General features: G+C 49.5%; 11 protein-coding genes and 1 non-coding gene across 12 annotated transcripts; 6 read left to right on the top strand and 6 right to left on the bottom strand.

Annotated features, from left to right (window-relative positions):
* Window positions 1–635: 635 nt before the first annotated feature.
* ASPBRDRAFT_134422 (putative histidine acid phosphatase) lies at window positions 636–2027 on the bottom strand (the record flags this gene model as incomplete). Its single annotated transcript, XM_067618605.1, has 2 exons — window positions 636–1358; window positions 1425–2027. The coding sequence occupies 2 exons, from the start codon at window positions 2025–2027 to the stop codon at window positions 636–638; spliced, it is 1326 nt and encodes a 441-aa protein (XP_067475293.1).
* A 1032-nt stretch (window positions 2028–3059) lies between these two features.
* ASPBRDRAFT_t241 lies at window positions 3060–3143 on the top strand. The gene has a single exon. It is a non-coding gene; the product is annotated as a tRNA-Gln (tRNA).
* Window positions 3144–3541: 398 nt separating this feature from the next.
* On the top strand, window positions 3542–4842 carry ASPBRDRAFT_47559 (sulfurtransferase). Its single transcript, XM_067625875.1, has 2 exons — window positions 3542–3842; window positions 3904–4842. Exons 1-2 carry the CDS (start codon window positions 3691–3693, stop codon window positions 4670–4672), a joined length of 921 nt encoding a protein of 306 aa, XP_067475292.1. The 5' UTR covers window positions 3542–3690; the 3' UTR covers window positions 4673–4842.
* A 147-nt stretch (window positions 4843–4989) lies between these two features.
* On the bottom strand, window positions 4990–7328 carry ASPBRDRAFT_33880 (uncharacterized protein; the record flags this gene model as incomplete). The annotated part of the gene is made up of 5 exons (XM_067623168.1): window positions 4990–5560; window positions 5606–5953; window positions 6000–6331; window positions 6373–6885; window positions 6951–7328. The coding sequence occupies 5 exons, from the start codon at window positions 7326–7328 to the stop codon at window positions 4990–4992; spliced, it is 2142 nt and encodes a 713-aa protein (XP_067475291.1).
* A 1442-nt stretch (window positions 7329–8770) lies between these two features.
* Window positions 8771–10785, top strand: ASPBRDRAFT_185907 (uncharacterized protein). Its single transcript, XM_067620059.1, has 9 exons — window positions 8771–9075; window positions 9121–9236; window positions 9282–9348; window positions 9396–9535; window positions 9580–9853; window positions 9901–10001; window positions 10055–10244; window positions 10299–10412; window positions 10473–10785. Exons 1-9 carry the CDS (start codon window positions 8826–8828, stop codon window positions 10703–10705), a joined length of 1485 nt encoding a protein of 494 aa, XP_067475290.1. The 5' UTR covers window positions 8771–8825; the 3' UTR covers window positions 10706–10785.
* Window positions 10786–11163: 378 nt separating this feature from the next.
* Window positions 11164–13210, top strand: ASPBRDRAFT_47553 (HET domain-containing protein). The gene has a single exon (XM_067625874.1). The coding sequence runs from the start codon at window positions 11240–11242 to the stop codon at window positions 13130–13132; it is 1893 nt and encodes a 630-aa protein (XP_067475289.1). The 5' UTR covers window positions 11164–11239; the 3' UTR covers window positions 13133–13210.
* Window positions 13211–13236: 26 nt separating this feature from the next.
* gmdB (general amidase GmdB) lies at window positions 13237–15339 on the bottom strand. Its single transcript, XM_067620058.1, has 5 exons — window positions 14968–15339; window positions 14641–14916; window positions 13714–14586; window positions 13561–13648; window positions 13237–13494 (listed from the first exon to the last, which is right to left on the bottom strand). Exons 1-5 carry the CDS (start codon window positions 15271–15273, stop codon window positions 13382–13384), a joined length of 1656 nt encoding a protein of 551 aa, XP_067475288.1. The 5' UTR covers window positions 15274–15339; the 3' UTR covers window positions 13237–13381.
* Window positions 15340–15671: 332 nt separating this feature from the next.
* On the bottom strand, window positions 15672–16332 carry ASPBRDRAFT_33876 (DUF3237 domain-containing protein; the record flags this gene model as incomplete). The annotated part of the gene is made up of 2 exons (XM_067623167.1): window positions 15672–16016; window positions 16072–16332. 2 exons carry the CDS (start codon window positions 16330–16332, stop codon window positions 15672–15674), a joined length of 606 nt encoding a protein of 201 aa, XP_067475287.1.
* A 302-nt stretch (window positions 16333–16634) lies between these two features.
* ASPBRDRAFT_47550 (NAD(P)/FAD-dependent oxidoreductase) lies at window positions 16635–18526 on the top strand. The gene has a single exon (XM_067625873.1). The coding sequence runs from the start codon at window positions 16825–16827 to the stop codon at window positions 18376–18378; it is 1554 nt and encodes a 517-aa protein (XP_067475286.1). The 5' UTR covers window positions 16635–16824; the 3' UTR covers window positions 18379–18526.
* A 185-nt stretch (window positions 18527–18711) lies between these two features.
* Window positions 18712–20416, bottom strand: ASPBRDRAFT_199732 (uncharacterized protein; the record flags this gene model as incomplete). The annotated part of the gene is made up of 2 exons (XM_067621362.1): window positions 18712–20173; window positions 20226–20416. The coding sequence occupies 2 exons, from the start codon at window positions 20414–20416 to the stop codon at window positions 18712–18714; spliced, it is 1653 nt and encodes a 550-aa protein (XP_067475285.1).
* Window positions 20417–20734: 318 nt separating this feature from the next.
* ASPBRDRAFT_47547 (Zn(II)2Cys6 transcription factor) lies at window positions 20735–22556 on the top strand. The gene is made up of 5 exons (XM_067625872.1): window positions 20735–20781; window positions 20846–21138; window positions 21192–21257; window positions 21314–21585; window positions 21648–22556. The coding sequence occupies exons 1-5, from the start codon at window positions 20747–20749 to the stop codon at window positions 22455–22457; spliced, it is 1476 nt and encodes a 491-aa protein (XP_067475284.1). The 5' UTR covers window positions 20735–20746; the 3' UTR covers window positions 22458–22556.
* On the bottom strand, window positions 22486–23410 carry ASPBRDRAFT_58608 (GNAT family N-acetyltransferase; the record flags this gene model as incomplete). Its single annotated transcript, XM_067627931.1, has 3 exons — window positions 22486–22812; window positions 22871–23304; window positions 23368–23410. 3 exons carry the CDS (start codon window positions 23408–23410, stop codon window positions 22486–22488), a joined length of 804 nt encoding a protein of 267 aa, XP_067475283.1.
* Window positions 23411–23763: the final 353 nt, after the last annotated feature.

Here is a 23763-nt window from a genome sequence, read left to right as displayed (position 1 = left end):
AACTATGTTGTTTAATATAGACTTTGCTGTAACTTGCTGTAGCTTCTGTGCCCTTTTCCGCAGAAATATATCCTAGAAAGACTTCTTCCCTGTATTTACTCCTATTGTCGAGACATTCGATAACCAGCTACCCCATCAACCATATCTCATATGGTGCTAAGTTTCATGCTAATGTTATAATTCTCCATTGCCCGACTCGGTTGTTGTGCTGGATTCTGGCAACCGCTGAAGAACAGATCTGCCATCATCGCACTGTTCTTTCCTTGTTTTTCTTGCAAGTGGGCCTGAGCATGATTAATAGATCTTTAATGAGTGGGTTTACACCTACTATTCATGATCTGTATTCTTTGTATTGAGGAAAGTCAGGGGATGATCATATTCATGATCCTATGAAGATATGTAGATTGGCACTAGATATAAGAGATGAGGAAGATCGGGGCGGAGAGATCATAGGACGAGTTTATATACACACCCGGCAAGAGATCATCAAGTGAAGGATTTATCAAGCAGTGAATATACAAGATGCTGATAGTAGCGTAGTGACCGACTATAGCGGCTTCAACCGTCACTTTAATTTTGTCATTCATTAACTCCATCCCAGTCATTACTAAACAATGTATGTACCACCCCGACAATTAGTTATAGATAGTCAAAGTCTCCACAGCAGAGGAGTTTCCACACATTCCGCCAAAATCCCCAAACCTCGTCTCTTTTTCGCTGATGAACTCGGCAAACTTGCCCGCGCTACAGCTCTCCCCGGGCCCGTCCCGACAGCCGATCAGCGGCTTAACAGCCTCGTTGACCAAGACCCGGAAGTACACTCCCTCATCAAATCCATTCTGAGTACCACCGCACTCCATCCGCTCAATTCCAATATTTCCCAGGAATGGTAAAATGTTACTGCTCCTCCAGGCACGATCATAGTTCACTTCATCCGTGGGCATAGTCGCGTTCACATTATCCGCCCCGGAATAAGCACTGTTGTTGAACAAGCCCAACGCCGTGACAATCGTGGGCGGTACCTCGCGATGTGTGAAGGAGACGTAGATGTCTTGCTCGCTGCTATTAGCGGAGAGGAGGTTGTAGCTGGCATTGACCCAGGGGAAGCCAATGACCGGCGACACCGGGCGGCCATAGCCTGTGTTGTGGAAGTACATGATGTCGTTGGCGTACTCGAAGGAGAGCCATTCGGTGTTGGTAAAGAGCGAGGACGAACAGAATGGCGAGGAGCCTCGGATAACGGTCTCGTAGCCGCAGAGCTCAAACATGGCGGTTACATCATCAGACGTGAAGTTGAAGCGGGGTGCGAGGGCGTTCAGTCGTCTGATTATGGGGCCTGTGTAATTCCCGATGAATTCCTGGGACGAGTGAGCAATGTTAGCTAAAGTTAATGCGTGGAATGGGGTGATGCGGCTAAGGCGTACATCTTCGTAACTGCTGCCATAGCTAGAGCTGTATGCTGGGCAGGATTTATAAGGTGTCAGGGAATCCGCGCCGCTCGTGTCGCTCTGTGCGACGGTAACAAGGTCGACGTGCGTTTTGTTGTTGGTGTAGCCGGTTATGAAGCCCTGGGCAGATTTGGTTGTCCGTTCGGCGGTCGCTGCCCAGACCTTGTCGGTGTGCAAGTCAGGGTATCGCTGGCGAAATTTGAAGCCCAGGTTTGTGGCCTCTTGGAGTCCGACGAGAGTGAGCTTCTCGAGATGGTCCTCTGTGATTGGCGCGGTCCAATTGGCGAGGAAGGACAGCGAGTCGGTGCTAGCCCAGCTTTGCGTTGTATTGCGCAGCTTCTCGACGAACGGCTCGATGTAGGTCTCATAGTCGAAGTCGTTGGCATAGATGGCAGCATGGCGGACGAGGTAGGCCGCGCGCGTCACGTTGCAGCCAGCGGGGGGAGCTGGATTAATCTGCGGATCATGGGAGCTGAAGTAGGGAGCGATACCAGCGAGATGGTGGAGAGGATTAAATTGGTAGGATGCTACCGCTGTGGTGGATAGAGTGGTAGCGAGGAGACCTGTAGTGAGCTTCATGATGGAAAGACGCGACAAAGCCCCCGGGCTGCAACTGTCAATTGGGCCTGGTTGGATAGAGGCGAGTGATGGAGTGAGGTGACCATCGTGAATAGCAGAGAAATGCACGACAATATATATTCAGCCGTGATGCAAAGTGGGTTTAGAGATCATCCAGATCCCGGATGTGCAGTATTACATCACTAGCTTGTAGGCCCGGTTCTTGGCTTTATGCAGGCTAGACACCGTATGATGCAGTTTGCTGCGATTCAAAGGCAGTTGAGAGCTGAAGCCTTGGTGGAATGGGAGCTGCTTACTTCCTGGTGGATACGTCACTGAAGCGATCAACTGGGGCCGTTGGGGGCCATTTGCGGGTGTGAGTGGACGGACTGCGACTGGGATGTGGATACGCCAGGGACCAGGCACAGCAGCCTTGACGGTATCTTGTGCGGGTAAACAGACCCTTGAAATACATTTGAAGTCAAGTAAATATAATCTAGATAGTACAGTCTTGTAGACTAGATAGTAGATCTGTCTGCGTGGTCAAGGTATACTCCACAAAGTTAAATTCCGTCATTTGTGTGAGGCTGATTCACCATCGGGCCTAAGATTGCGCGGATCGACGGCGTTGACTGCCTATCCCAAACAGTCCAGGATCACCGCTCTCAGCTGCGCGGGCGGGCTCGAAGGAATGCCGTCATCGGAGGGATTTTCGGGCACAATGAAATGCATCCATTTGTTAACTATCCCTTGGCACACAGCCAGTATGTCATCAAGGCCATAACCACCAGAGATTGATTAGCCCCGTTGCATTAATTCTGGAACCGATCGTCGGTCTGGAGGCACCTATAGAGATAGACTCTTATGAAGGGGTGGTAAAAACCATAGCAATGCTGTTTTAGCGAGACGGAAGATCACCGTAACCATTGATCGCCTTGTGGTTCATCATTGCTGGTGTGAGTAACTGTTTAGGTGACTTCCAAGGAGGTACATTCGCTTCACTAACTCGAGGCATTTATATATCATCAGCAAATCCACCTTTCACAAGCACCTGGTTGTGTAGTGTAGGGGTTATCACTCCGGATTTTGAATCATACCAGATTTCCGGCAACCCCGGTTCGATCCCGGGCACGACCTTTCTTTTTTCTTTCCTTTTTCCCTCTCACTTTTTTCCTACTCTCTTCAAAATAGACCTACACCAAGCCAATGATTGTTCTACAGTCCTTTGCTGCTTTGTTGTGACTGGTTATAGATAAATGATTGGTGTACTAGCCATCGTAATGATGGTCTTGCAATCAAATCGTCCACTACTAGTACAGCTACCAACGTATATATATAGTTGCGGTCTTCGGAAGCAAACAACACAACTCGTACTTACTACCTACACTGATGATGGCAAACAGTATCTATGATACTGATCAACATAAAACATATCCTGATGGCTTCTTTGTTTATTGTTTTAGTATGATTCCAAGATCAGGTACAAAGAAGTACATGACACAGACCATAGTTCGGCGCTCTTTAATTCTCCCCTTGCTACCCCGACCGAGTGGGTATGTATAACTGCGTGTATAGCTGACAAATATGCATAACTGCATAACCCATGTGTTGATATCCCGATAACGGCAATCCCCTCACGTCTCCCCTCATCACTCAGCATCTACTGCCTCAACTTCAAAAAACAATGAACCCCTTCACCTCTCCTCTCATAACTCCAACAGAATACCACAATGCCACAACAACAACGGCCCCTCAATCCAGGCGAATCGTTCCCTTAGCAGCCTACCGTCCCACGCTCCACTCGTCCTTTGAATCCTTCCACCTTCCAGGCTCAAAGTACTCTTTGTCCCCGCTCCCCATACACCTCATCTCATACTAATGATTCATTGCTAATTAGGTTCTTCAACCTTGACCAAATTCGCGACACCGCTTCTCCTTACCCCTCTATGCTTCCCTCACCCTCCCTCTTCGCCGCTGGAATGACTGCGCTCGGTATTCGCAAGGACGATATTCTAGTTATCTACGATGCAGATGAGATCGGCACGTACCATGCTCCGCGGCTGGCGTTTATGTGTGAACTTTTCGGACACAAAGACGTGCATGTCTTGAATAACCTGAGGCGGTATGTGAAGCTGGGGCTCCCCATTGGCTCTGGACCTGAGGGGATAGAAGTTCCGGCGGTCGGAACTGGAGGAGAGCAAGGTGACGAATATGTTGTGGAAGAGCGGGATTTCGATACCGAAAGGGTGATATCATTTGAGGAGGTAAAGGATATTGTTCTTGGGAAGGGCCAGAAGGAGGTGAGGATTGTCGATGCGAGGATACCCGGCCGGTTTCAGGGTGCGCAGCCGGAAATGGATCCTAGTTTGAGGTCCGGACACATGCCTGGAGCGGTTAATGTCCCATTGGCGAAGCTGCTGCAGGATGGGGACGGGGTAATACTGTCGCCTGAGGAATTAAGGGGTGTTTTGATAGATGCGGGCGCGTTGGCTGAGGAAGATGATGAGGTGCCGTATATTCTGACATGCAATTCTGGAGTCACGGCTGCGTCACTAGATCTGGCTTTGAGGTTGGTTGGGGCGAAGGGAACTAGAAGGATATATGATGGCAGCTGGATGGAGTGGACGCGGAGGGTAGGGGATGAACTGATCGAGGTTTCGCAGTGACGTTTGCCGAGTGGACAAGGTGGAGAATCAACCTGATATGATTCTTGTATATATTTAGAGGCGCTTTGTTGTATTAAAAAGAGCTGGACTCGAATAGCGCTTTAGATTACTTCGAATATAGAGGGATTGAATCCATAGGAGTAAAGGATAATATACTAGATTGCTGCGTGAGTCGTATATTCTCGTAGCTCGTGACCTGCTTCATGTGCTGCATGGTATCGTCAAACATAAACAAACATTATTTTACAGTCATCCGTATACAGACCGGTACTTTTCCTCCTCTTCTCATCCCCTCTCTCCCTTCATCCTGTCTCGTCCTAACCATCCGTGCTCAGTTTCTCGAAATCGCGTATCAAGCTCTCCAGGCCTTTCCCTTGGAAGCTACTGTCTTGGTCCGCAAGTGTCTGACTCGGATGGTGTTGCACCACATAGTTGGCGGCCAGCGCGTTTACCTCGTTGTGATTCCACACCTTCTCGTTGAATTCTTTGAGTATTGACACTACTTCGATGGGAATCAAGGCTTCGTCTGTGTTTTGAAGTACGAGCTGAATAGTCCGCAAAAACGGTCGACAGATCCTCCAAACCAGGCCCATATGCCAGAGACCGGAGACACAGCTGACCAACACTTCGCGCCACTTTGACGACTCCAGGTGTGAGGCTGCGTGTACACCTACCACCAAGAAGTAGTGTACCATCACAAGCGGGATGGATTTCCATCCATGGCACACCCGATAGAGCAATATTAAGGTCGCAACCAAGTCCATCGCTTCGCCCAGGATCCTCTCTGGATCAAAATTGGTGGATTGTATTAGCACTTCCGTCTGTCCAGTGCTGTTACGAGACGCATAAAGCCCGCAGAGGTTGACTACTGTCATGTGGTAGTACATGCTTCTTCTGTTAGTACAGAGCCCCGACTACAATTGGACTACTCACTGAAAACATAGGTTGTGGGGGGTCCTATTCCGCTGTACCCCTAAGACGGCAGGAATATCCCTTTCGAGGTTAAGAAGTCTCTGATACAATACAGCACCGTGCTGCCATCCAGACAGATCTACCCGTCCATCGAGCTGCCGCTGCAATTCTGCCACATCATTAACAATGATAAATAGGCTCCTTCTGCTCCATATTGCCGTGTGAAAGAAGGGCTTGTGCACAGGATGAGTAAATGGGTACGGTGACCACTGCTGATTGACATCCGCCGCCGCCGCTTCTTCTTCAGATAATGAGAGGTCCGATGGTCCCGGCCATACTGACGGTATCCTTGCTAATTGCAAAGACAGACTGTTGAATTAGTGCCTGCGTTATATACTAATCATTAGTAACTTACGTCTGCACCTCATAGACCGCACTAGCTATGAGCTTATGAGCTCGTCTAATGCGAGCAGCTTCTGCTGGATCGGTCTGAACTGTCTCGGGCGACGACGTGTGTAGGCCCAGCTGCAACGCCATCCGTGCACCATACTGAATATACTCTACACCGATCTTGTCTTTTCCTGCAGCACAGAAGAACAACCCTAAGAGAAGGGTTGACTGCATGGTGGGAAGAGAAATCTTCATCTTATCACAATGCCACAGACGTTCCACCTCCCCCAGAAGCTGTTTAGCGGTAGAGATTTCCATGCGCCGGTCCCACGGCTTTTCGAAGTCATACGAGAAGTGCTAGTCCGTCAGCGTGGTCAGAAAAGGAGTGGATTACGCACACACGCATAAAAAAGAATAGTATGGACTAAGAGTGACGAGCAAAAATGTGTCCCTCCACGCTGGAAACCATCCAGGAATGACACTGGGTCAACAATTCTCCATATTGGGTTATCCCAGACGAAAAACAAAGAGAAGAGATGGGAAGCAGTCGCGTTATCAACAATTGACGTCCAGCGCTCTGCAGCATTCACGCTGTAGGGCGGTTTTCGGTTGACCAGCTCCGGCTTCCCCGATAGCCGTGTCAGCCAGGACCTCTGCATCCTCTCCAGGGTCATACCCGGCGACTGTGATGACATCTGTCGGCTGAGCAGACTGGCTGCCTCATGTACCGAGGAGCTCCTACGGATTGTGTCCACCACGGCAGGAAGTAACGTGGGGTCACAATCGTGAACATTCTGATATACATAACGCAGCTCACGGAGCTGGGTTTGGAGAAGCTCAATCGTGCGGTCCATGCTACCCGGCAGCGTTTGCTGGGTAGCTAGCTCCTCCGTCTGCGGTAAAGATACAACCTACATGACTGGATTAGTAGCTGGCTGTCAGTGATAGGGATCAATGGTATGATATTCAAGCTCACATATGGGCCCTCTCCATGCGTGAAAACTGCAGCGCCGGACGGGCGGAGCGACATAAGTTGCAGCATCCGCTCGTGTCGCTTGATAGCCGCCCGCAACATGTCAAGCTCTTTTTTCTCCTGCGTCCGCTTCTGCTCCGAGTACCTGCACTCGATCCCGAACCTCTCGCACTGGGTACATGCTGGTTTCCTACCACTGCATTTGGCCTTGCGCTGTCGACACGCATCGCAGGCACGAGAGGTACGTATCTGCGTGCTAGCCAGTACGATCCTCGATCGATCCCGGGGAATCAGAACCTTCCCGGCGGTTCCGGCAATCGCGGCGTCTGGTGGGCCGAGACTGGCGGACTGGCTGAGCGGAGGGACCTTCCGCGCAGACATGGCCTCTGGTGGATAGGAGGTTGAACGGAACGGGCTTCAGTAACTCGTCATGGTCTTTGATCGGAATTTCGATTGGTTATGGGATGGTGGCAAACAGACAAAGTGGAGGGGTTCTCTGGATGGAACAAAATATCATTCCCAGCGCAATGGGACCGGTCCGCGGTGGGGCTTGCTATCTTATCGCCGGCCATCGCGAACTGGCGGTCAATGATTCGGGACACGGCCCTTAACGCGCTTGACAGAGATGATAGGACGGACACAAGGCAAGCAGAATCGTCTTCGAGTTCACCATCAGCTGTACTACTTCACTCTCGCCCGTTCTTCTCACTTTGCTCACCCAGGTACCGTGAGTGTAGCTTGACGCCAACATGATGGGATACGTTTCGTGAAGTTGACCTTACTACCCCCGTAGTTGGGCTATATTTGTATTACATGGCATCCACTGCAACTTAGAGGACTTCTTCGTGAGTGACGAGCCATGACCGATGGGATGCTAATTGATCAAAATTCATATCGATGAGTCATCGATGCTTGTTCTTGACAAGTTAGCTGTCTGTCACCATCGAAGATTCCATCGATTGCTTTATTGAAGACATGCATGATGGGAGCTCCCGGCAGTTCAACTTTTACAGCCACCTTCGTTGAACGAGTATAGCGATCACAACACCCGAGCTTACGGACTGCTCATCTTATTTACACACGTCAAGGGTGAAATGACTATAGCCAGCCACCTAACCCCTGAAGGTCTTATTTGACACTCCCGATCAGTGTATGCAAGGCTTGATGCAAGGACGATCATTGTCTTGCGCTACTGATTGGGACTGGGATAACTCATATGTCATCAATCCCTGCCCATACTAGGCAACGCCAATCAACGCAGATCAGTCTGTACAATCACGAGATGTCCACTAATGATTGAGCACTGCCCATCGGCCATGGACAATATGAGCTTAGAAGGGCAAGAGGCTCGCTGGAACCAAAGGGAACCATGCTAAACTGTGTATGATGGAAAGACAAAGGCGTTTTCACTGAGAAAATACATTCAAGTACCGTTATGTGACGATCGGCCGATCAGCAAACATTGCCCGCAGATCACAACACTCTATCTGCCTTCTGGGATACCAAAGGAGACGTAACTTGTCTCACTCCTAAATGATGACCATAGTTACTCATGTATGTCTGCCTTTGCCTCGGACATATGATCTACACTTAGCATTTAGATTGGCGGGAATGGGCCCACGCCTACGTATACCCAGCTCAACAATAGTTCTGAAGGCAGAATCGGCGTATTGCCGGAAGTTTTCTGTGAGAAACTAATAGGACAATAATTTTCTCGTCCACATTCCCTAGCCCCTTACATAGTTCCTCAGCCACACTGATAGACTACATCAATCAAAACTCTTGGGCTGTCCCATCTCCCATGGGACCTTCAACGGCTCAAAGCCGTCGAACCTCCGTGGCTACACAAGGCAAGCACTGCAATTGTTCGACCTCGACATGAACACCGAGAAACAGTCCAAGCGAAACAATGAAATCCAACCAGTATGCCGCGATGCACATCATGTCGAGGGTAACCTGGAACATATCAACGAGAGAAAGCTCCTGCGCAAGATGGATCTCCATATTATGCCGATGCTAACCCTCCTATACCTATTCTCATTCCTCGATCGGGGTAATATCGGAAACGCCAGGATTGAAGGCATGGAGGAAGATCTGCATCTAGGAGGAACACAGTATAACTGGGCACGTACGTAGCGCCGGCCATATTGTTGACAGATTTCTAATCGTCCAGTGACGGTCTTTTTCTTCACTTACACCGTGTTTGAGCTACCGTCGAACCTTATCTTGCAGAAAGTCCGGCCCTCAATATGGATACCATCTCTGATGGTGGCGTGGGGGACAGTGATGGTTCGTTCTCGCTCCCCGAGCTAGCACGACTCTAATTGTCCGTAGACTCTGATGGGTATCGTGACCAACTACAATGGTCTCCTTATTGCGAGGATATTCCTCGGGGCCGCAGGTATGACCTATACCAATAATGACCATTCCTCATCTAACATCACTTAGAAGCAGGTATCTACCCCGGAGTGGCCTATTATATCACTATGTGGTACTCTCGTCATGAAGCACAATTTCGCCAAGCCTTATGCTTTAGTGCAGCGAGTATTGCAGGTGCCTTTTCGGGGTTACTTGCCTTTGCGATCAGCGTAAGTTGCTGCACTTTATACGTTGTACATTTCTGACCTTTCAGAAAATGAACGGCATTGGCGGGTACTCCGGCTGGCGCTGGATTTTTATTATTGAAGGGCTTGCGACAGTTGTCGTAGCTGTCATGTCATTCTTCCTGCTCTACGACTATCCTGATACAGCATCCTTCCTGACCCGAGACGAGCGAGCTTGGATTCAGCGCCGCCTGAGTCTGCAATTCTCGAATAATGGCAATGTGGTCCCGGAGGCCGGTGACTTCAAGTGGAAATATGTGTGGGATGCGGCCAAGGATTGGCAGGTCTATATGGCGATTCTTAGTATGCTTTTCCCCCAGCCCGTGGAGGCATTTGCTGACGTTCGCCAGTATATTTCTCCGCCGTCTGTCCGCTATACGGGATCTCGTTTTTCCTACCCACCATCATCCGCGATTTGGGATATACGTCCTCTACTGCGCAGCTGCTTACAGTAATGGCCCTCAATGCTAAAATCCGCAACGTGTGTGATGGCTGACTGATTAGGTACCGCCGTACATCACTGCTTCCATGGCCGCCATTTTGGCAGCGTATTTTGCTGACCGGAACGGCGAGCGCTCGCCGCTTCTCCTTTTCCACATCGGTTGCATTGTCGCCGGATTCTTCGTCTGTCTGGCGGGATCGCAACGATGGGTTCCGGGACTGGTGTACTTTGGTGTTTTTCTTGCAATCCTAGGTATGGCTCTTAGCGAGTTTGCTAGCATCATGGTGTATAACTAACATGACATAGGAATATACCCCGCTATACCCGCCCTCATAACGTGGCTGAGCACCAATCTCGCCGCGGAACATAAACGAGCAGCAGGAATGGCAATTCACATAGGCCTTGGGAACTTCGCAGGAGGTATATATCCCGTTTCGATCCCTGCAGGACATGGTAACACGAAATGCTAATACATACTAGCGATGGCTTCCCACTTCTACCGCACACGCGACTCCCCGCAATATATAATGGGTCATGCGTTGGAACTTGCGTTTGGAATTCTGGGCGTGGTGGCTATCGTGATCACGAGGTTTGCATACGTGCGGATCAACCGACAGCGCGTGGACAAATTGGTAGAGCTTCGACCGGAATATACGGCACAGGAACTTGGTGAGATGGGTGACAAGTCACCTACGTTTAGATATATGCTTTAGATACAGACTCGCTTAGTATTGAATTGTTTGAATAGAATCCCAAAAGCATTTGTTGTTAGAAAGAGACACGGAGTCATTGCCAACATTGTTAGTGCATACCTTGAGAACAAAGTAGATATCTCAATAAGAATTTGAAAACTCATCGGCAAGGTAATTCCTTCCTTACCTATTCACTTCTAACAAGCTTCTGTTAACGGAGTGAAGACCTCAGTAAGACATCGAAAGCAAACAGCTGCGCCTCAACCCCACAACAACTATTCCAACCCTGTCGATAGTTGGGCAGTGAGAGGCCCTAGCACTAGCATAACTAAGCCACATCCTCCGGAAGCAACCAATAAGCTTGATCTAGATGTGAGACTATCCTGTCTTTATTGGGCACCTGCGTCCCTGACGTGTCCTTCAACGTGTGGCGGGGCAGCAAACACTTATAACTATCGATGTCTCGCTATACCGAAATTAACCCCTACCTTGATAATGTGACCTCATACTCCACGACCCTAATATCAGCCACAAGAATAACTACACTGTCTCATAATGCCCGGGTTATACAACCCCCTCAACCCGAATCGAAGAGAAATCCGACTCCTGGAAATACCCCCAAGCGAGAGCGAAGATGGTCCCATCCAAGGCTCCCTGCGAGTTGTGTCACTAGACGACTCCCCAAAATTTGAGGCTCTCTCGTATGCCTGGGGAGATATTACCGAGCTGACAGATGTGACGATAAGTGGTTGTACTCTTGGGGTCTCAGAGAACCTCGCCCTCTTCCTACTCCGACTCCGCCAAACCAGGGAGACTCGCGTTGTTTGGGTGGATTTTATCTGCATCAACCAGGCAGACGTATCGGAGAAGAGCACCCAAGTCCCATTGATGGCTGACATTTACCGGTGTGCAACTTCAGTGATTGCATGGTTGGGGGATTTGTCAAACCCCGATATCGAGGAGGCGGTTGCGTACAACGATGCGAGTGAAGGGAGGCTTACCCCGAGGAGTAAATACTGGCTCGACTTGGGTGATCCAAGCACTCTGACTGAGCGTCAAAGCCAGGCCAGAGAGCGTGCCATGATCAGTGTATATTTTGGCGGCCTTGAGCTCCTGGATGCGTCGTATTGGAAGCGGCTCTGGACTTTCCAGGAATGGCATCTTCCGAGCAAAGAGCCGCTGTGTATGTGCGGAAAGTTAACATTCCAGTTAGGAAACATGTTTATGCATTGTCGAACAGCTTTCAAATTTATGCGGAGCCGTGTCCAGGATATGATGGGCGTCAATGGCAAGGTTGGCAACGACAAGTCAGACGATCAAAAAGTACAGCACCGAAAGAGGACTTTTCTAACGACTATTCTCGAACATTGCCACTCATGGTCGAGCGACTGGGAAGCTGCTCACCAGCACGTACCCCCAGAACTGATACGGCCAGATATATTTAGGAGCGATGGGCTCGAGTGTCGCCCCTTCAGTACACTTCTTATACTCACCTCCGGCCGCCAATGCACTCAGCCACTGGACCGAGTCTATGCTCTCTATGGATTGGCACCTCATGTACAGCAATGGTTGCCCCCAGACTACACGAAATCAATGGACCAAGTGACCCTTGAAACGACAGCTTACATGATCAACCACGACTCTGTGGCATTTGCGTTCAAAGACTTCGACTTTGGCCAGACAAAGGCTCTTCCCTCATGGGCGTTGAAACTTTATGACACAGAGGTACCACACTCTCTAAGCCTTACTTATAACCCGTTTAGGGACAGCAAACTAAAGAAGACAATTTATATTGAGGCATATGTCTCTGATTTATTATTGGCTCATTGGGTATTGAGCAATCTGTCAACTTTGCATCTCCGAGGTCGGCCAATTGGTCGAGTCTTTGGCGCCTCTCAACTCCCGTCCAACTCGGTGGACATTCTACATGCTTTATCTGAGATCCAAGAGCATGTTTTAGGTCTTCAGCGTGAGAAGGGTGACTTAAGCGGTAGATTCTTGCACGATATACTATATAACTGTACAGGGGACTACTTGAAGGAAGTACCAATACTCGTACTGGAATTCGTTGACCTCATGATGTCACAAAGGGCTGAGGACAGACATAAGCTTTATGCAAATATTTCGAATGAGATGAAAAAGCAGGTTGACCAGTATGATGTATTGGCAGGGAAATGGGCAATCGGGATCGACTCGGGCATTGGACTTCGGACTATTGGAGTCGCCAAAAGCACTGATGTCCAGGATGGGGATCTTCTCATTGTCCCATACGGGATTAGCCAGGTATTGGTCATCCGGGACTGCCCCGGTGAATACCAGAATAAGGCGTGCCAGAAGATTATGGGGAGGGCATATGTGGCAGGCATCGGCGAAGATCCGGAATATCAATTGACTCCTCTTATCGAAGAATTGGAGAAAGTCCCCTTTGAGCAATTTTACCTTCGCTAGTGATACTACGATAGAGAATAATTTGTACACATTTTGCGCTGATATGTTTCACAGTCACTTTATCTGAATAGAATAGACCCCAGTTTAGGTTCGCTTCATAAGCAAGCCGTAGCTGTTGCTATTCGAAGCTTTCTTGCTAATAGTGTACTAGCCACTATATCGGCTAGGGATTCTCCCAGAAAGAATCCCGGCTGAAGATGCAATATCTCAATGGAATGCGTCAAGTTATTCCAACCTAAGCTTCATCCATCACTGAATATCTCTATCAATGACCCGCGCAGCCGAAAGACACTTCTCATCCTGAAACCGAGGTGCAATCACCTGAATCGCACAAGGAGCCCCATCAACAGCATTCGGGTCATCTAGACATCAATAATTAGCCAATACACCCGCGGATTATAAGTTGACCCTGTAGAAGCACAACTCACAACTAGGCTGAACCCCATCAGTAATAGCCATCGGCTCAGGATCGAGCTCCTTCGAAGCCTTGCCATACGGAATAATGCAAGCAGGGTACTACACCATCATTAGCCACACAGTCCCTAGACTCAATTACCTGATAGGTATATGGGTATACTCACATCCAGCAAATTCCACACCACCGTATACGGCGGCCATCCGAAAGTATCATGTGGAACAGCTGTGTTTTGGGCCCCGGGCGCAAGAAGAACATCTAGATTGTTCTCAACCCAGGTCTTCCTCCAGGCCTCGGCATATGCCTTGCGAGCTTTATGCAAGGCATCGATCTTCCCGAATGGCGGTAACTCCATGTCAACCGGGAATGGTCCCGTGAACATCGGTGAGGACATTGCTGCTACAGATTTCACGGGCGGTTCGCCGCTGGCGGCGATGTGGTCGACGTGAGGGCCGTAGACGAAGTACTGGAAGGCGAGGCGGTTTGCGTAGGCGAGATCAATGGCGGGGGTTTCGGAGAGGTAGACTAGACGATGGCCTTTCTTCTCCAGGGCCGTTATAGCGGATTGTAATGCTCTTTTAACGGGTGGGTGGAGGGGAAAGTCCTTGCTCTCGGGGAGGATACCAATGGTAAGTTGTCTGGGGTCATCTGAGGCTTGTGGGAAGGTCCAGGGTGCTGCACTTGTGGTACTGTCGTATTTCCATGGTTCGGCATTCAGAATGGTTGACATGAATAGCTCGATGTCATTCAGACTATGAGCTAGTGGCCCGGCGGCGGGCTTCAGACCAGGAACCCCTTCCATGGCTAGATCGTCTACTTGGCCAGCCCAAGGGATGCGGTCGATAGTAGGTTTGAAGCCATATACGCCGCAGCAGAGGGAGGGGATGCGGATGGATCCTGCGATGTCTGTACCGATTCCAAGGAGTGAGCCGCGGAATGCAACTAGGGCTCCCTCGCCTCCACTTGAGCCTCCGGCAGTTAAGTTGGTGTTGTGGGGGTTTAGGGTTCGTCCGAAGATGTTGTTTTCTGAGTCTCCTGTCTAATCTTCGGGTTAGTATGTACTAAATGTTCAAAGGCAGTGGTGATAACCGACCATCATTGTCTGTGGGATATTTGTCTTCACATATAGCACAGCACCGAGGTTCAGTAGTATGTTAACTATGGCTGAGTTGTGTGATGCTGGGCTGTTCTCCAAGAACTTGACATAACCAACGGTACTCTGAACTCCTTCGAGACAGAAACTGTCTTTGATGCTGATCGGAAGACCGTGTAGCGGTCCGAAGGGTTTCTTCTCCCGCTGGAGGTATTCGTCGAGGAAGTGAGCACGTTCAATAGCGCGTTCGAAGAAATGTTCGGTCAGACATGAAGTCTAAGACATATCAGTAAGAGTATGACAAAATCAAGCAGACGTCTGACATACAAGCTGTTGGGCAATAGCTGCCCTCTTGCAAAACGCAGTTGTCACCTCAACGGAGCTTAGACTCCCATTTGACAGCTCCGCTAGAAGGGTAGTGGCAGTATATTCTTCTGTAATTCTTAACTCCTTCTCAGAAAGAATCCCACTGCCACGGACGACATCGGCTTCAATGAGGTGGCCATTGGCGGGAATTCCTGCCAGAAACTTCTCAGTCAGCCGCCATTCGGATGGGATTTGTGCGTCTAGTTGTTTGCGCTTTTTGGCCACCAGAGTGCGCCAGTCCTGCGTCGCAGAAGTTGTTTGGGTCATTCTGTGATTGATTGATGCGTGTGTATTGTTGTGCTAAACAGACGCTGCGCAGGTTTATATAGTGCGGGGATGGTTATCTGTAACCCATCATTAATCATTATAGATAATTGTTGCTCCACTTTAGGAGTTGTTAGCATGACCACTAATGAATTACTATCTCGTTGTGCAGCGTGGCCAGAATAAGTGCGTCGACCTTCCTGAATGGGTTAGATTGACGCATTGACGTCTACTGATATCCCCGGCTGTTCATATCGGTTAGCATCATGAGGGTGGGAGTAACAACCTCGGAATAAGCTCTGCTCGTGATACTGATCAGCATTGAATGAATGAAAATTATACTGTCGTACAGGAGATAACGAAAAACTTTTGAAAATATCACTGAAGCACTAATAAATTTACTAAAGAGCTGACTTCTTAACAACAACATCATCCGGCCTAACGCCCTCAAAATTCGTCAAATAATACGCATCGATAATAATCCTATCATGCTCGCAACTCATCACCCCAACACAAACCAGCCCATTCAACCAGTTATACTTCCCTCCGCCCGCTTCAATCCGCAAATGCGAAAAGAACTCAACATCATCCTGGGTAACCGTAGGCGGAGGCCTCATCTCCGGATCAGCTGCCACCTGCTTCGCGTACTCCGTTCCCGGTCCGGGGCGATAGAGTCCATGCGCCTGCACAAAGAGGTAGTGACCATCTATCGTTTTGATGGTGTATCGAGCATCGAGTGTCATCGACTGAATTTGTTAGTTGCCTATTAATAAGGCATGAGAGAATGATGAGAGATCTCACATGTGTCCCCTCAATCACCGTTGCCCAGTCTGCTCCTCCCAATGGGAGGATGGTTCCCTCGAGCTCTGGTCCTTTGAAGGTCCCTCCGGTAATATTTGCGATGCTCCGGATGATGCCTGCGCCGTGGGGTGCTCCAACGTTGATTTCCTCTGTGGCGATGGTGCATTCCAGTCGGTACAGAAATGTTAGACCGGGTCGGCGCATCGGAGGACTCTTTGGGTAGTAGGTGTTTCCAGGGGAGTCGGCGGTTTTGGCAGTCATTGTGATAGTATGTAAGAGAATATCAAAGATAATGAATTGGTATGTGTGATAAGAGTATCTTTGGTACAAATGTGTCGTCTGAATGCTTATAACCGACATTGTGCCAGCAATCGAGATACATAATATAGCTGCCGGATTTACTCCGCAGACCACGAGCGGGGTTTGGATAGCTCATTGCCCTAAACGGTAGGTCGACCCCCGATAAGACAGTCAACAGGCTGCCAGTTATCCGAATGTGATAATCAAAGGGCAGAGAGATAGCCTTCCGGTTCAACCTTCCGGATCAAACTTTCTTCTAACCCGTAACCACCAGGTCCACGCGATTCACAGGGACCGATCGCTTCCCGCGGATCCCGACTCATGCAACTCGTTAAGACTAATGCTTCATTCAGAGTGGTATAACCGACCGTAGATATCTCGTTGTTTGGAGCAGGGTTACTCCGTTGTCACCATATCCAGACCAAGTGCAACATCCCACTATTGCAGTCCAACATGGCTTTCGTCCAAGCCCTCCTCTCCAACCCAGCCATTCCAGTCAAAGACCGCCAAAAAGCACTCGACAGAGTATTTTCCGACCCTGGTCTCCCTTCAACCAACCCTACAACCTCTTTTTGGTTGCGCTCTCCGCACCCTGACTTGGCCAAAGCACAGTCCGCGACCCTGCCATCGGAAGCGGATGTCGTGATCATTGGATCTGGAGTCACCGGAACGTCAATTGCAAGGACGCTTCTCCAGTCGCGAAAGACAGATAAGAGCCAGAATGAAAGCAAAAGACCGGCCGTTGTTATGCTCGAAGCACGCGATATCTGCAGCGGCGCTACCGGCCGAAATGGTGGACATATTCTTGAGACGGCGGAAGAGTATCCCGATCTGGAGGACAAGTACGGCCCTGACGCAGCGAAGAAGATCATGCGATTTCGCTTAGCCCATTTACGGGAGATGCTTGATACTGCAGAGCAGTATGGTCTTACTGAAGAGTGTCAGGCGAGGAAGGTTCAGTTTCTCAGTGTTTATTTCGATGAGGATGGGTTGGAAGATGCCCGAGAGCGGATACGCCGGTTGAAGGCGGGATTGCCCGAGGAGACGAAGGAATGGAGGGTGTATGAGAAGGAGGAGATACCGGAGGAATTTAGTCTTCCTCATGCGCTGGGCATTGTTGCTGGTCCCGGAGGGGCTATCTGGCCGTATAGGTTTGTTACTGGTGTTTTGGGCCAGTTGAAGAAGGAGTTTCCATGGGATCTGCAGATCGAGACCAATACGCCTGTGACTGGCATCGAGGAGGTTGCCAACGAAAGAGATGGATCACATCTGCGATACCTGGTCTCAACACCAAGGGGTGTTATTTGCGCTCGTCATGTCATTCATTGTACCAACGCACATACTGGGCACCTTGTGCCTGGATTGAGAGGCTGCATTTATCCGGCACGCGGGCAGATGTCGGCGCAACACCCTGGACAGAACTTCCGCTGTCAGGGCGAGGAACACTCCTGGATCTTCAATTATGATCGTGGATTCGACTATCTCACCCAGCTGCCGCAATCGGAGGCCGGGCAGATGATGATGTTCGGTGGGGGATTCGCTCAGGGACAAGGGGGTGGAATTGCTGACTTGGGGATCTCGGATGACTCGGAACTTAGTATGTATGTTGACATTCATCTATCGGGGGCTTTGAGTGCGGTATTTGGCCGTAACAATTGGGGCAATGTTGGCCGACAGAGTGTGGAGCAGATGTGGACGGGGAATTTGGGATTCAGTGCAGATGGGATGCCCTGGGTGGGACGGCTTCCTGTTTCAGCAACCCAGAGGGGAGTTTATGGGGAAGGGCAAGGCGCTGAATGGGTCTCCGCTGCTTTCTCAGGGGAGGGAATGGTGCTGGCATGGTTGTGTGGCAAAGCTTTGGCAACGAAGTTGCTGAATCATGATGATGAGTTGCTCGAGACTGAGTCTACGGATCTTGCGTGGTTTCCAGAGCAGATGCTGGTGACGGAAGATAGGATCAAGGAGGCTGTCTTGATGTATCATGTGCAAGAACGCCCACTCTTGTAGTACAATAGGTTATGCGGCGAGCATCTGCTTGATGATCAACACGATCTGATTCAATTCAAATTCTTTCACCTGATGGAGCCCGCTATATCAATGCTAGATATGCAGGTGCTGAAGGAAGTATTTGGCCCTGAACGCCGTCAGATCCCTGAACTCGCAGATATTTTGAAAAGAATTAATATTTTAGGCGTATGAGAGAAGGCACCGCGCCTAAAATTCACAGCTAAATACGACTTACGTAATCACAGATGATCAGGTGAAGCTTTTCATGATGCGGAGTCTCACATTTAACTCAAAAGGTATACGAATTGTTATAGAGTATTAGATCACAATAAATCATGCTGCCTTTCCCATGTTCATCCTTTTATTAACCAGCACATCCACACCAGCAAGCCATCGCTTCCATGTCTGCCCATTCCCCATTGCTAAAATCCGCTTCATTCGTGTATATGATCGCGCACCTTCATCTTCCTCCTCAATTTTAACCGACTGCACACTACCTGGTCCCCATACTTTCCACTCCCCCTTAGATGCCGACCACGGCTTCTCTCCATTGCAGAATCTGATCCACGCGGCAGCAAACTCTTCCGCCATTTCTCTTTCGCCCTCGTCCATCTCCGTCTCCAGGTTTCTGAAAAGATACAAAAGTTCATGGGCATGGTAGGCCGTTCCCTCCAGAGCATTCTTGAGCCGAGAGCGCTGGTCGAAATGGTACAAGAATAGGGCACCCTTATCATGGAGCGTCGAGTTTGCCAGTGCAGTGGCGTAGTTGGGAATCTTGAAAACCGCATCTCCGCACATGTGTTCTACGCGCTCGAGGAGCATGTCTTGTGGAAGCGCCTGATGTATGTCGTATTCCCTCAGGATTTGGTCAGTCTCGCCATCATCATTGATATAGTCCAACAACGTTTGACGAATAGAAGCAAAATCGTCGTCGAGAAGATTCAAGTGGAAAATGACTCCTTCATGGTACGTATCTCCCACCATCAAGGCATCAAGCCATGCTGGTGCTGTCTGTATTTCACAAGGGTCGGTCTGATAAAACCATCCATCGAGACAAGGGTTCCCTGTGCCTGAAAGTACACCCTGAATGGCCGGAGTCGCATTTGCCATGTCCTGCTGCGGAATCTGCCGGAGACGATCCAATACATCAGGTTGTGACGCGTCTATCTTGAAATACCGACAAACAGCATTGAAAAGATCCTCATGTTGTTCCGGCTGCCACGGGGGAATAGAAACAGAAAGCCCAGACATACAGACCGCGCGCCGGAATCTGGGTGGATGAGCAGCTGCGAGCTGGTTACTGATTGATATTCCGCCAGCCGACTCCCCAACTGCAGTGACATTATCCGGGTCTCCGCCAAGAGCTGCGATATACCGTTGAACCCAGTCAAATGCGACTTGCTGGTCTGTGAAGCCGAAGTTCCCACATCCTTGAAAGCCGTCATCTTGTAGTTCGCGGCGTATGGCTTCGCTCGCGAGAAAGCCTCCTAGTCCGACGCGGTAATTGAAGTTCACGCATATCATCGGCTTTCCCATTGTGATACTTTGCGAAACGAGGTTGACTGCGTCGAAGATGGGGAGATTGGCACCCCCGTAGAGTAGGGAGCCTCCGTGGACGTAGACCATGACGGGCAGTCTTTGGTTGTTGGGGGTCGGTGCGAACGGGATAACGATGTTCATGACAAGTCCGGTTAATTCGTCTGTTGTAGGTGGATCCGGGAAGTGAGCAGCTGGTGGCACAGGGACGAGGTCATCGGTGTCGTCTCCTTCGGAGTAGGGTCGAGGACAGTCATTTCTGTATTCTCGTTAGTGGATCTATAGCAAATGTGAGATGCAAAAAGCTTTACCCTAATTTTGTCCCATCGTGTCTAGAGTCCGCCCAGGAGGTCTTCAGAGTTGATCTTGTCCACCGTTTGGGCAGGTCAGCATATGGAATCCCACAGTATTGCTGGACTCCATTCGCAAACTGAAAGCCCTCAAGTTGGCCGAGCGTAGGGATTTCTGTCGTGCATTTGGCCGTAGGAAGTTGAAACGACATATTGGTCCTGAAGTTGAGGATGAGAATCAATACCAAGTACGATTTCAGGCCCAGTTCGTTGGACGTAGTATATGCATCCCGTGATAGGGACTTTATCTATGTATAGGCATATCAGAACCTCGGCTTTCCTTATCCGACCCCAAACAGTGGATCGAAACGTTAGCTATCTACAAGCTACACTAAAATAGGCAGGTCGACCCTCAAACTTAATCAATGTCAAGTGGAGCTTTCAGCCTGTTATCTTCCCCGCATCTCTGCTTAAAGCTAATTCCCATCCGCTGCACGCAGGCGAAGTTCTTCATTCCAAACCGATCACCGCTCGAATTAGGAATGTCGACCCCCAGTCGCCGAACCCACCAGGGATGGTAGGATAGCTCTCTCGCTCTTGATTCTTCTCCACTCTCCGCGAAACTAATTGTGACTGCATAGCTGGACATGCAAATCCCGCCGGCGAAAGTGTGATCGTGCCCGCCCAACGTGTCAGGTTTGTGCTGAACGCGGACTGGCATGTGAGGGTTATGATGTGCGTCTCCGCTGGGGGACCGGAATTGCCTCGCGAGGGAGATTTACCGGCGCCGATGCGCCAGCCGAGTCGTCGATTCCGCCGAGGCTTCAGGGACGACAGAGGGATTTGCTTCGGGAGCGGAGGCGGCAGTTGCAGGTAGGAGATCCAGTGCGCGGATGTTCTTCTGGATCGGATAACTTGGTACAGACAAATCAAGGTAGGATGGAGCGTGCTGTGTTGTCGTGATGATTGTTGACTCCGCTGAACTAGAATTACAACTTGGCCCACTGCCCGAGACTTGGACGTCAAATCATGATGCGGAGTTATTCAGCGACTGTGAGGATGTGGAATGATTTCTCCTTGCTACTCGAACCTAATTGATGGGAGTATAGTCCTTTCTTCGGGCATCAACGTCCTTCACTCCACGACAATTCATGACGGAGAAATACCACTCAAATTACGATTACCAGCACTATGTCAACAGTCGGAAGCTCTCTATCAAATATGCATCACTCTACAGGTGTCATTACGATCTGACTTGAAGTCTCAATTCTTTGAGTACTTTGACGCGGCCTTGAACAAGTTCCGTAGCGAACTAGCTCAGAGTGAAGCCTACTTAGAGGATGGCACATTAACTGCTGGACTGCTGTTATGTACTATTGGAGTACGTCTCATATTTCTCCTCTGCCTAGTTAGTGAACATATTATGCTGATACGTGGGTGTAGATCATGCAAGGAATACCGTGGACTATGCATCTGCGAGGGATGTATAACATCTTACAGTCACACAGTGCTGGACGGTCGCGTGACCAGATCTCTGCCTTCCGTGCCCATTTGTTAGAAGTCATGGGTATCATGGATCTCCCTACATTCGCGATTGGAAGGAAATACCCATATCTGGGGTTCTGGCGGCAGTATTGTCGCAATCGATCGATACCGGACTTATCTGAACAGGATGATGTGGAGGTTATGAGTGGTTTACCGCGATCCCTGATTGATATCTTCTCGTGTATTGGTGAGGGTGCAACAGAACAAGCTTTCTGGGACTGGCCTGGTTCCAAAGGGTGCTTTCTGCAGTGCCAGCTATGGGAAGCATATCGCTTGGCTGGGATGTTGGTGGTTCGACACGGTGCACTGCGGTTGCCATTCGAAGTGGACGATATCCCGGCCCAGCGAGGGCAAAGCCAAAGACGATCAGCACTTCCAACGACGTCCGTGATTATCACGCGTCTTCTCAGCTGCGTGGATGCTATATATCGAGCGTCCTCCAAAGCCGAAGAAAAAGACACATTGATCATGAATGCCATTCCTTATCCTGTCTTCGTCGCCGGTCTCCAGACTGATGCTCTGAACAAGGATCCAGACTTGAGGGAGTTCATCCGGAGGATTATGGTGGCAATCGCCGAGGGACCTTTCTGGAACAAGCAATATCTACTACTTTTGGACCTGCTGGAAGAATACTGGACACACTCTCAAAACACTATCAATATTCATGAAATAGCACAGTCGAGGGGGATAGAACTTGGGTTATTCTAATGTGTATTCATTGTTTTCCCTGCACTGTCTATTTACTATGTCCGCTCCTAGAGTCTTGTCGTAGCATGAACCACAATTTAACTGCTTCGTCACTCTCCGTCAACTCGACTTCTTGGACAACTTCGAACCCCAACTTCTGGTAGAACGGGATATTACTCTCACTCGTACACTCCAGTAAGATTGGCTCGTGGTTGATATAGTCCAACACCCATGTCATAGCCTTCTTGCCGAGGCTGCGACCCTGGAGTGAGGGATGAACAGCGACAACCTCCAAGTACCACACATCGGAAAGCCGAGACAGCTTCTTCACACGCTCAATTGTCTCGTCGTGACTATTCATCATGATGTCCACTCTCTAAACAATCATATTGGTTATATTTCATCCTTGCTATCCGTGGATACTCGAAGCATACCTGTGTATTTGTCCCGCTTTCACGACGGGCACAAAATGTATCGAGGAAAAGCAGCTTGCAGTGAAGCACAAATCGTGCTAATGTCCATTTCTGATGCCCTTGAGGAGGAAACAAGAGGGCCACAACTCCTGCATCCATATCATCATCGCCGTCCTCCCTTCTGCTCTCCTCGGTCACAGAACCCTTCAGATCTGCCTCAATTCGACACGATTCAGAAGATCTGGGAGAAAATGATCGGAGTAGCTGGTGATTTGGAGCCGATTGCAGAACTATGCCGTCTGCAACAGCTCGCTGAACTCGACGATACTGCCATTTGCATGTTTCGATGCTATCTCTCGACCAGGGTGGAGCGCGAGGCCGTAGCCATGTGATTAGGGGGTCTTGCGCAAAGGATGTAGTGATAGTATTCGCGACTGCAGTGATTGAGCTTCTATCTATATAGACATGATGGTTTAGTGAAGGTGTCGATGTATCGATGAGTTAACAGGGGGACGTACCGTCATAGACACGGAAGAGTCGCAGCGTTTGATTGGCGGCCATTGCGATAGATTTTGATATCCTTCACATCGGTTGCAGGTCTCAAATCGTCCTTATCATTGACTGTAGGTTACCAATGAAGCATGTGTCGAGTTCCGAGTATGAGAGGATAAATATTTTGGTGCCGAGGAGAAGCGCTTGTACTTAGATTGTAGGGTCGACCTGCCGCTTTGATCTTGGATTTCAATTATGGTTTGGATGCATATTGATAACAGCATGAAAGGCTGTTCGCTACTTGTTCGGCGAGCTGAGCGAATGGTTGCATAAGGTTCACTTTCATCAGTCTACCCTGTTTCGTGCTCGGGATATGAGGACGCGCAGCCCATCATTCCCTTTTAGGAAGGTCGACCCCATCC

The sequence above is a fragment of the Aspergillus brasiliensis genome, assembly GCF_001889945.1.
Source record: "Aspergillus brasiliensis CBS 101740 unplaced genomic scaffold ASPBRscaffold_14, whole genome shotgun sequence".
NCBI lineage: Eukaryota > Fungi > Ascomycota > Eurotiomycetes > Eurotiales > Aspergillaceae > Aspergillus > Aspergillus brasiliensis.
Note: the sequence above shows the minus strand (reverse complement) of the source record. Positions and strands in the feature narration are given on the sequence as shown.

Coding starts and splice junctions, on each gene's coding strand:
- ASPBRDRAFT_47559 (XM_067625875.1), top strand. CDS start 3,691: ATGAACCCCTTCACCTCTCCTCTCATAACTCCAACAGAATACCACAAT. Junction 3,843..3,903: donor TTCCACCTTCCAGGCTCAAA/GTACTCTTTGTC, acceptor ATTGCTAATTAG/GTTCTTCAACCTTGACCAAA.
- ASPBRDRAFT_185907 (XM_067620059.1), top strand. CDS start 8,826: ATGAACACCGAGAAACAGTCCAAGCGAAACAATGAAATCCAACCAGTA. Junction 9,349..9,395: donor GATATTCCTCGGGGCCGCAG/GTATGACCTATA, acceptor AACATCACTTAG/AAGCAGGTATCTACCCCGGA. Junction 9,854..9,900: donor GGTCTATATGGCGATTCTTA/GTATGCTTTTCC, acceptor GACGTTCGCCAG/TATATTTCTCCGCCGTCTGT.
- ASPBRDRAFT_47553 (XM_067625874.1), top strand. CDS start 11,240: ATGCCCGGGTTATACAACCCCCTCAACCCGAATCGAAGAGAAATCCGA.
- gmdB (XM_067620058.1), bottom strand. CDS start 15,273: ATGACCCAAACAACTTCTGCGACGCAGGACTGGCGCACTCTGGTGGCC. Junction 14,587..14,640: donor ATATCCCACAGACAATGATG/GTCGGTTATCAC, acceptor CCCGAAGATTAG/ACAGGAGACTCAGAAAACAA. Junction 13,495..13,560: donor TGATGGGGTTCAGCCTAGTT/GTGAGTTGTGCT, acceptor ATTGATGTCTAG/ATGACCCGAATGCTGTTGAT.
- ASPBRDRAFT_47550 (XM_067625873.1), top strand. CDS start 16,825: ATGGCTTTCGTCCAAGCCCTCCTCTCCAACCCAGCCATTCCAGTCAAA.
- ASPBRDRAFT_47547 (XM_067625872.1), top strand. CDS start 20,747: ATGTCGACCCCCAGTCGCCGAACCCACCAGGGATG. Junction 21,139..21,191: donor CTTGGTACAGACAAATCAAG/GTAGGATGGAGC, acceptor CCGCTGAACTAG/AATTACAACTTGGCCCACTG. Junction 21,586..21,647: donor TGCTGTTATGTACTATTGGA/GTACGTCTCATA, acceptor ACGTGGGTGTAG/ATCATGCAAGGAATACCGTG.